At 36.4% G+C, this 10728-nt stretch overlaps 2 protein-coding genes across 2 annotated transcripts in view; both read right to left on the reverse strand.

Moving 5' to 3' along the window:
• LOC105174322 (syntaxin-71-like) lies at window positions 2300-6353 on the reverse strand. Its single transcript, XM_011096380.2, has 9 exons — window positions 6021-6353; window positions 5801-5926; window positions 4557-4716; window positions 4132-4217; window positions 3951-4019; window positions 3783-3827; window positions 3354-3416; window positions 3170-3246; window positions 2300-2724 (listed from the first exon to the last, which is right to left on the reverse strand). Exons 1-9 carry the CDS (start codon window positions 6171-6173, stop codon window positions 2709-2711), a joined length of 795 nt encoding a protein of 264 aa, XP_011094682.1. The 5' UTR covers window positions 6174-6353; the 3' UTR covers window positions 2300-2708.
• The window catches only part of LOC105174323 (valine--tRNA ligase, mitochondrial 1), a gene marked incomplete in the record, with an annotated part of 9021 nt that continues 5613 nt past the window's right edge, over window positions 7321-10728 (reverse strand). The window contains 7 exon segments of the mRNA XM_011096381.2: window positions 7321-7805; window positions 7949-8094; window positions 8216-8315; window positions 8764-8870; window positions 9220-9720; window positions 9798-10049; window positions 10404-10728. Coding sequence (XP_011094683.1) covers window positions 7640-7805; window positions 7949-8094; window positions 8216-8315; window positions 8764-8870; window positions 9220-9720; window positions 9798-10049; window positions 10404-10728 — 1597 coding nt within the window.

The raw sequence follows: 10728 nt of genomic DNA on the forward strand, positions 1-10728 counted from the left end.
ACCTCACCTTCAGAGTGGTCCATCTCTCATATATATGGAGTTAATAATATTTTTGCTAATTAAAATTGAAGAAGGGAATATCACTTATTAATTCATAATAATAATAATTTTAACTGCTTTTGGCTCCATTCACTTGGATCTTACTACAAATCGAATTATTCCATCTCTATATACCCTACCACCATACCAATCCCTATCACTCCCCCCCTCTCTCTCTCAATATTCTAGCAATCACAACCCCTCATTCAAATTCTTTACTTTAAATATTAATATTATGTACATAATTCACATTAAATAAAAATTCATACTCATGATACTAGTTTGATATTTTTTGAATTAAATTGGTTTAGCAAGAAATATATTATATTAGCATAAGAGTACATATATACATATTGGGTTTTTAAGAAAGGGAGAAAATAAAATAATATCAGTAGATTAGAAGAAAAAAGCATGCACATGCATACGTAGGGACATATGGGCCTACAAAAATATGGAGCCCTAATTCCAAGGGTGGATTACATTATGGGATGAAGATTTGAGTTGTTGTCCGACCACATAAGACATCACTTCAACTTCCATGATCCATCATTTTTATTTTATATTTTTATTTTTTTTACCTCTTCCACTTCCCCATGCATATATGTAACCCGCTTTTCCTATTTAAGTATTATTTTAATACCCATATGAATATGTACGTTTTTTAATTCAATTAGTAGGAAAATCGATCACAGCCCCTGAAAACGCGTTTTAGTGTTGCATTTTCAAGGTGCCTATGTAGAAATTTGATGCAAACCCTATTACAAAGAAATTCGGGTCCTCATCAAACCCAGCGCCCTCTGCCTTTCTTTTACATATATATATATATACATACATGGAGAGAGAGAGAGAGAGATTTAGAGACCGACAATTTCTTATTCATACACCCATCCAAGAAAGTCTTTAAAAATTCAAAAATAATAATAATAACAGATTTAAAATATCAGAGAATTTCAAAACGAAGAATCGATTAATATTTGATTTTTGTGTTGTACATTAAATAATTATTGTATATATGTTAAGAAGGTGTGGTAATTAACCATCAAGTTGTAGCACATGAATTAGGTGGGGTTTTAGAAATTAAATTAGTAAAGTAGATAGGGACATCAAATAATTGTTTCATAGTAACAAAAAAGAAAGAAAACACATTGGATGAAAGCTGTTGGTTAAGTTTTTATCATATTATATATATGTATATGTGAGGGATGATAGATAAATAAATAAATAAAACAAGTTGAGCGTTCGCCCACGGCAAACAATTCCATTTGGTTGGGGACTGCTTACACATGGGCTTGTCTATTTATAGGAAAATAGATGGAGTATCCAATGCTCCACCACACTCCCTACGTTCCATAATTCAGTTTCACGTTTTTACAGTAGCAGCCTCATAAGGTGGCTGGCCAAACCACGACTCTTGGATAAATATACATACACTGCGGGTGTACAAACATACGTACATGGGCAGAGACAGAGAGAAGCAGATCTCTGTGCACATGATCAAACAGTGGGGTTGTCAGAATTATTGAATATCAAACAGTATATATATACATATGCTGAGATTTCTGTTAGATGTTAATATCATGCATTGCATGGGTGGATGTAGATGTGGATCTATCTGAAATTGGTCAAACTTATGTACTTTTTGATGTGCCAAAGTAACATGGTGGCGACTACCTTGGCCTGGAGCTGTCGGTATGTAATAAAATATATACTGTTGTCTATCAGTCTATGGTTGGTGATCGATCCACTCTTGCTCATCAGCTATGCATATCATATTCCAGCAACCACCTGTATATATATATATATATATATATACATAAAACTTCCCCAAAATCCAATCAATATATTCTCTCTAATTAATAATAATTCTTCAATGTGGTACCTGTCCTAAGGTTGATCAAGGAATTTCTTTCCTTTGTCTAGGGCCAATAATACATTTCCTTGACTTAATAAACATTTGCTGAACCTGTTCCTTTAGTGACTGCAACTTTAGCAATAGCAGCAAATAGAACGAGATCGACACTGTAAATCGTTTTATACTTGTCCTTCCGGGATCACTGCCAGTAGGTAAACTTTTAGACCACTGTTTATTCCCATTTTCAAATCACATTATGTTAGTTGGATTATTGCAAGATCAATGTAAGGTTCACTGCCTGAGAGATTGTCGGATGGTGGTTATGGAAAAAACTTAACCTGGAAAGCACGCAAAGGTTACAGGAGAATGAAAAAGAAATTTCAAGAGCAATGTGTGGTCCTTCAGATATAAACTGGAAAAGTCACACATGAAGTTTCATAAATGTTCTTAAAAGGAGCAACAATTGTTTGCAAACACAATATACATCCAAAACATCATTTTGTTCATCTATAACAAGTCAGACAAAGTTCTGACCTCTAATTACCAAAGAATGAAGACAAAGTTCTGACCTCTAATTACCAAAGAATGAATGCTTACATTGAATGAGTTAAAGAACAACAGTATGTAATTGTATTACAAGAATCCCGTAACTCAAATATGTAGGAGGAATTAAAGGGAGTAAGCATACTTCTCATGAAACGCAGACATACACAATGCACAAATACAAGTTACACAACCAAGCATGTAAACTGTGAACCGGAGCAAGAGAATACCAAAGACATCATGCAGCTCAATCCATCAGATGTTGCTATCATGTTCATTTCTTCAACACACTGCAAGAAACATATTTATGAGAAAGAAATATGCAATTATGCTAGTCTTGGTTGTGTGAAATATACCAAAGCTAGTGAAATTAAGGCTCCCACCGAACCATGGAAAATTGGGGAAGGGGTAAAATACGGAAGAGGATAACTTGACATGAAAATGTCTGCAAAAAGTAAATGTTCCTTAGTCTTCCAACTGTTTCCTTGTATCTGAAAAGTTTCTAGAAAGTAGGAAGATGTGACTGAGAACTGGGGGAAATTTTGGCTTCATAGGAATAGGAGATTTTCTCTATCAGATAAGATTTCTGATTTCTTTTATAATTGCTTTTCTTCCCAATTTTTCTAGACCCAAACAGAGCCTTAGGGTTCAAGTTCAAAATGTGACTGGCATCAGAAGAGAACAGAGGAAGTCCCTGAATAAGAGTTTGGCATGCAATGGAAATTAGAAACTTACTTGTATAAATAGGCTGCAATCCCAAGAATTATACACAGCAAAATTATGTCAATGCAGAAATTTCGACTAGATCTCAGCTGAAATAAAATCAAAAGCTCCATCAACCATGGTGAAAAAAGAGAATAATGTGATAGAACAGACATAGAAGAGTATGTCCAAACTGAAAAGGAAAACTTCATGGCACCTGGTTAACTGTGTCCTTCAGTCTGACATTTGTATTTTTAAGATCAGCTGTTGCCTTGTCCACCTGTAAATAGTTGACAAAACTTTAGAATTCTCTCTCACAAAGTCAAAGAACTGCTCTATACTGGCAGTTTGTCATTATAAAAGCTAGGAAATCTCTCTACAAATTTGAGGCATGCCTAAGTGAAGGCAAACATAGGATATATCTAACCACTCTAAAGTCCAAATGTTGCTATTGCAGCAAAGCTTCAAGGGGAAAAATTTTTACCAGACAACTCATATTCATATTCTTTTCTGAGATTCATGTTAGAACGAGACAAAAACTATGGGAAAACGAGAGACACCAGGAGATAGAGAAAAACATGACGAACAGCTACAAACAAAATCATCTTTTCTATAAAGATAATGAAGTTACTTCAGAAAGTCTAACCTTAGTGTCAATCTCATCCATAAGAGGAACTTGCCTATCCAATTCCTGCATGAAATGCATATTTAAAGTTCTTGTTGACCCTTGGAGAGTAACAACTAAAAAACCAACTGACAGAAATAAATGAAAGTGGATACAAAGACCAAGAACAGAAATTGTAAGAAAGATAACCTCATTCATGTCATGGGCCATGTTTTTCAATGTATGCAAGCCTTCAGAGATCATGTCTAATCCTTGGTCCTGTATCAAGATGACAGTACATAATCAGCAAGAATCAAGATATAATCAATTAAAAAGGAGTAAAGCTTGCCTAAATTAATTGTATACTGTATATTAAAAGAAAGGAACATGCCTGTTTCATTTTTCGCATTTCATACTCTTGCCTGAACTGGCTGGACTCTTCAGTTTGCTGAAAGTATTCATCGTCGAACCGTCCATCTAAAATTCAATTTTAATCATAAGTTCACAACTAAAGAACAGACTGAAGCTTCACCCACCCGATCCCCACCCTTCATTACATAGTATTAGCAGGTTAGCAATCAACAGGCACATGGTACAGACACACATATATATATGCATAATTGTCGAAGTAACCATTTAAAATGAAATTTGAATGTACAAGTGGAGAACTAGAGAACAGACAAGAACTTCAACTCTGCACAAACTCTCCCTGGTTATTGCAAGCCGCAAAACCTACTAGACACACACACACACAGCAGCAGCAGCAGAAAATTGAAGGGTTAGAACATCTAAATATGAACCAGATGGAACACGAACCTGAATCAAATTTGATTTCTGTACGAGGAGCTGAAGTTCCCCAACCCCTAGATGGTTTAGGTGGAGCTGCAGAGCCATCAGGAATGGCTTGAATCCTATCAGGCAATGCAAGGACCAGATCATTGCGGGCAGCAAGTTCTTCTGTTGAAAGTCCTTTAACCTGCATCAATATCGTCAATAGCAAAGTACACTCCATAATGTCACACTAGGGCTTATTTATCAAGGCAGCATATGGGAGTGAAATAACATAATTAAGAACATGGAAGACATAAATGAGCTCCAAATTTAATCAAAGGAGCTCCATCACAAATCAAGGAGAAGTCAATGCACTCCGTATGATTGCATCAAGTTCCTCAAGCAACAATCTCAGTCAACCTAGTCTTTATCTAGTCATAACATTAGAGTCCAAGAGCAGACATTGCTTTAACTTTGATCTAAGACACTCGTACTATCAAACAGCATGACTTTAAGAACACTGCATCTAGGAGTGGTTTACCTTCCTACCAAGTAAGACTGGTTATCAACAGTCAAACTAAAACACTGTATGCAGCACCAATGCAAGCACAATTGACAGGAGTGAACGTCGAAATATATCAACTCCTTCAGAGGCTGCAACTCTCATATATAGTGGTGAATCAAAGTTAAAGAACTGTAATCTATGCGTATTAAAATGATTATTCAATCCTTCTAAGCAATGGCATTAACGGCCGAACCAAACAAGATTCTAGTGAAGAGGCCTCAAATGGAATGAATAGACCCCAAACAAGATTCACCCAGGCATGGTACGTGGGTCCAACTGAATAAAATTGCACGGCTGTAATTTCTGAAAGGTTCAAGATACGAAACCATTTAGCTTAAAACATTCATAGGCCATGAACTGCTTCATAGTCCAGCTAGCCAACAAGGTCATTAACTCATGAGCATAAGCTCCAATTCATCTTTAGCAGTCTATCTACTACTAAATTAAGTATACCAATTGACTTTATTCAGATTGAATTTGGAACAGAATGCATTTTGTAAAATGATTTTGGAAATAACTGATTCTACAAGATTGTTGTTTGCCAAAAGCTACATTTATGGATTTTGCAAAGAGCTGATATGGCCAAATTTGATTCCAGTATAGTTAGTCAAACCGCTCTAAAACCACTGTGGAGTTCCAAATATGTATATTTAGGCTAAACAGCCGTAATGAAGTGAATGAAAAAGCACAAAGTAAGAAGGAAATGAGAGCGAATAGATTAAACCTTCTTAACAGCTAATCTTTGCAATTTGGGGACCTCTTCAAGCAATCTGGCCTTCGTCCTCCGAATCTCGGCATTGATCGCTACAGCAGACGCCCTATTCTTCTCACTGGAAGCTGTCTCCGCTTTCTGCCAAACAGAAATTATTTCAAAATCTCATCACATTCAAAAAAGTAAACACATTCATAACAATTGGAGAAGCTGGGAGAAAGAAGAGGTAGACCTGAAGAGCGGATTCAATGTCGGACTCTACGGAAGCGTAGAGGCGGGCGAAGGCGTCATCGCCGGAGACGTTAGAGTCCTTCTGCGCAACGTCGTATTTGTCGTACTTCTTGCAGATCGCGTCCACACGAGTCAATATATCGATCACGCTCATCTTCCACCCTTCCGTTCTTTCAATTCCTGAATTGCCTTCGGGTTTTCTTTGGAAAAATTACTATGAAGTTGTAGAAGAGTGTGAATAGAGAGAGGTTTAAGAACTGAAAAGGGGCTGTGTTGCTGTTCTTGAACAGGCTGGATTTGGTTCAATGCTTCCAGCAGGGAGAAACAAATCATAAACTATGTATTTTGCACAGTTGCACCTTCGAAATAGGCTGAATAGCCACATTGCACCCTTTAAACATAAAAATACTACTGCTACCACCGAAATACCTAACCATTGGCAGTTTGCACCCTCAAGGTATTTCCAGACCAGAAGACACCGGAAAATTGATTTTCCAGGAAAATAATTTCAATTTTTATGCAGGCTAGAGTAAAAATAAGCATTTTATTTAATTTTTCCTTTCTTTGCTTAATTTTAATTTTACTTTTTGTTTCTATACCACCCCAAAAAGAATTTGACAACCTAACATGAAAGTTTGTTGTGTAAAATAGTCATTTTATGTTGTGAGGTCGCAATATGCCCTTAAGTCTATTTTATGGGTCCACATTGCAAATTGAATAATTACATCACACTTTCTCAAAATTTAATATAATTATAAGTAAGTCCCTTAAAGTTTGAAAAGTTATACTTAACATCCAAACATTTATTTCCGTTCAACAAATAAATTCATCTGTTGGTAAACTTTATGAAATTTGTTGGAAACTCATATTTGCGCCGATCTTCTTACTACAAAATATTATAAAAAATCTTTTTCTAAGTACAACTACCATTATAAGAATAAAGATGTACCTCCTTTCATGTATTAAAATGATGTAAATAGCTATTTTTGTCAACAATATTTATTTAACATATAATAAATACATAATAAGTCAATTAATTATAAAATTTCATTCAACTTTTTTGTTCATATCAAAATTTTACTAACTGATGATGTATGTGTTTGCTGAATGAAAATAAATATTATGAGTACTAAAATATAACTTTTTAAATTATTAAAATCCAGTGTAACTATCATGTGCAAATTACATAAGCTGTTAATATTGCCAAACCAATTTTATTGCTGGCAAACAAATCCTCCTCAATCTGACGGGCCACGGTTGGTCCGGGAATGAGGTGGTTGTGAGAAAAAACTGCATTACAATTAGAATTGGTACCAGCGGCATGATATTACAAGAAGCAATTAAAATTAACTGTTTCAGACAGCAGACATGACTTATATTTTGCCAGCGTTTGGTTCAGATATCGAAGATGGGAAAATCGACTTTGTTAACAAGGAAAGAATTGAAGGATTCTGTTGTTACATTCTGGTGATAATTGAAAAATAGGAGATCCGTACTCGTCACGGATGAACTGGAAAGCTATGTTGAATTTAAGGCTTCAATTTGGGGGGCTCTCCAAAAATTGAAGGTCCGAAAGCCAATAACTTAAAAATGGTGTACCGTCCATAGGGGCTATTGATTTCACAATACCGAATTTTCACGTTCCAGATGCTCGCTAGCTTCCTTGAATGACAATAATTCTTGCAACAGTGATGCCAGTTTGGCCTCATCTGCTTCACGGATATGGACTGGAACTTTTTCCTGGTAGCCAGGGGCGCTCGTCTTCTTCCTCATGCCATCGCATTGCCTGCAAGACACTCAAAATTAAGGATCCAGCAAAGTAACACCAATGGTTTAACTATTGATCTTTCTCTCAGCCATGCATCTATAATGGTCATGAGATACACCAAGCAACTATAATTCAGGTGATGAGTTTGAGAGGTTTCTTACTTTTCTATCTCCTCCATCTTCTTTTTTAATTTTTCAAGTTCAGCTTCCACATTGATGTTCCCTTTGAGTTTGAGGTAGACTGAAAGAGCTTCATTTACAACATCCACTATACAACCGACTGGAGCATCATCAGCCTCGCTTAAAACCTGAGATTATTATCCATTTCAAAACATTCAGAGATATGTAAATATACTGAACAAAAGACCAACTCTTATGAAAGAAAGATTGCTCCTCGGGAAGAAACAGGAAAATAACCATTTTACGTACATCCAGAGATGATAATGTGGCAAGAGTGGAAATCTCCAGTTCATGCTTCTTGATGATATGGCATGCATCATTTGTGCGGCAACGAACAAAAGCTGCCCGCCTGGGGAAATATTTTTGTTATCAACAAAATCAAGAACTAACCATCTAACACATTACAAAGCACTTAGGAACCAAATGCCTCTTCAACTTCCCACAGCTCATAGAGACCAATTCTTCACGAAGAATTCCACAAAAAACTTCAACAAGAGCAAACTTCAGTAAAGATAAGAGGGGACATCTGATAAATAATTTACAAGGGATGAAGGGAGATAAAGTGCAAAACAAGCAGGTCATGCTCAAAATTACATAGAAAACATACTGACATTTTCACAAGAAAAAAGCCTATCATAAGATACAAAGTAGACTAAAACTTTCATGTTACCAGGTTTTCAGTTAATGCTGCCTTTTCCTTATCTGATAAGAATAAGCTAGTAACCCAACAATCTTTAATGTGGTTAAGATACATCTACAATTATGAAATTACATTGATTCACAATGATGAGATTTACCTTTCAAATCTCTCATTTGGTGCCAACTGAGACCGCAGGGACCTCAGTGATTTCACAACTGACTCAATCGTATCCATCTCCAACTCCACAGCATCATTAGTCCAACACTAAAGACAAGAATTCAGAGAATTATCGGTAATTGATTATAAACAACATATATTATCTGAAGTAAACTATATATAAATATTGTGCTAAAGCATGGGAAACTACTGAAAATACCACTAAATCAACATAATAAGTAGATTGTTGTGCTCCATAGGTGTAAATAACATAATGGACAGATGGAATCCTATAACAGGAACTTGGATCAGAAATCTCGACATACATGGCCACTCAGTTGGTAAACTATGTTATGCTACATCAGGCCAGAAAAATGTAACAAAATAAACACTCCTTGTGATTCTTATCACTTAGCTTTTGATTCCTTATCATGCATAAAAATGTTAAAAATATTACCTCAACGGTTGATGGATATCCGGAAATCACAATTGACTCTTTCCTCACAGAATCTTTGTTGGAAGGAAGTCGCTGCCATAGTTCTTCTGTGACAAATGGCATAAAAGGATGAAGTAGCCGCAACCCATTATCCAAACACAGCCACAAGGTATCCTGTGCATATCTTCTTTCAGCTGCAAATGTTGGATCATTACCAGCAAAATAAGGCTTGATTACTTCAATAAACACATCACACAATTGAAACTGCCACCACGAGTATACAGCTGTTGCAGCATCAGAGAATTCATAGGAATCCAAACAAAGCACTGTTTTTGATATAGCTTTGTTCAGAACAGAGAGTATCCACTTGCAGCTGAAAGGCATGGTATCTGGAACAATTGCTGCTGGAGGGATGTAATCATCTCCAAGTTTACTCATAGCAAACCGTATAGCATTCCATAACTTGTTACACCATTGACGATATCCAACCACCCTCTGGATGTCCAGATTTATTTTGTCCGACTGAAAGAAAATAATATGAAGATCAAACACCAAGGAGAACTAGAAATTAATAAAGAAACAAGATATCAGGTATTGACCTGAGCTGTATATGATACAAGAGCAAAACGCAGAGCATCTGCACCACATTCAGGAATTCCGTCAGGGAAGTCCTTTGCCTGACCCTCTTTTGCAGTTTTCAATTCCTTGGGATCCAAATTACCCTCCTCCAGCCTTTTGTGAAGATCTTTCAATGTTATTCCATTTATTACTTCAAGAGGATCAATAACATTTCCTAATGACTTGGACATTTTGCGACCATGTGCATCACGAATCATAGGGTGCAAGTAAACCTGCATGTAGTTTGGATGCATCATTATTTCCAGATTGGGCTTGAAAAAACACAAATTATGAGGCAAAACTTGATTGATAGAAACAGATAATTCTAGTTGCTTTTGTAAAAAACAGCTTCTGAAGTGAATCCGCACTTTCCAGAGTGCAGGCTTCAAAAGTCTAACAAAAACTGAGATTTACCTCTTTCAAGAAACAGATTGCCCAAACTTGCAAAATACTAAATGGCTTTTAAGTGGTCAAAGCAAAAAGATTTAGACGAATAGTCTACAATGCATCAAACAGCATATCAAGGCAAACAGAGCATCAACAAGCCACAAAGGATGAGCAGTACGATGTAGATAAACATTGCTCACCTTTCTAAATGGTACATCACCTCCAAGCTTCATTCCCAACATCACCATACGAGCAACCCAGAAAAAGAGGATATCGTGGCCAGTTTCAAGCACAGATGTTGGATAAAATGCTCTAAGATCCTTCGTCTCATCTGGCCACCCTAATACAGACAATGGAAAAAGACCAGAGGAAAACCAGGTATCCAAAACATCTGGATCTTGGAAAAGCTGGAACTTCTTTCCAGCAAAGATTCTGTTAGCTTCATCCTTAGCCTCTTCCTCATTCCTGGCGACCACCCAATGGTTATTGTATGCACCAAGTTCCTTGAGATCATCATCGTCCAGC

This window comes from Sesamum indicum, linkage group LG11 (genome assembly GCF_000512975.1).
Source record: "Sesamum indicum cultivar Zhongzhi No. 13 linkage group LG11, S_indicum_v1.0, whole genome shotgun sequence".
NCBI lineage: Eukaryota > Viridiplantae > Streptophyta > Magnoliopsida > Lamiales > Pedaliaceae > Sesamum > Sesamum indicum.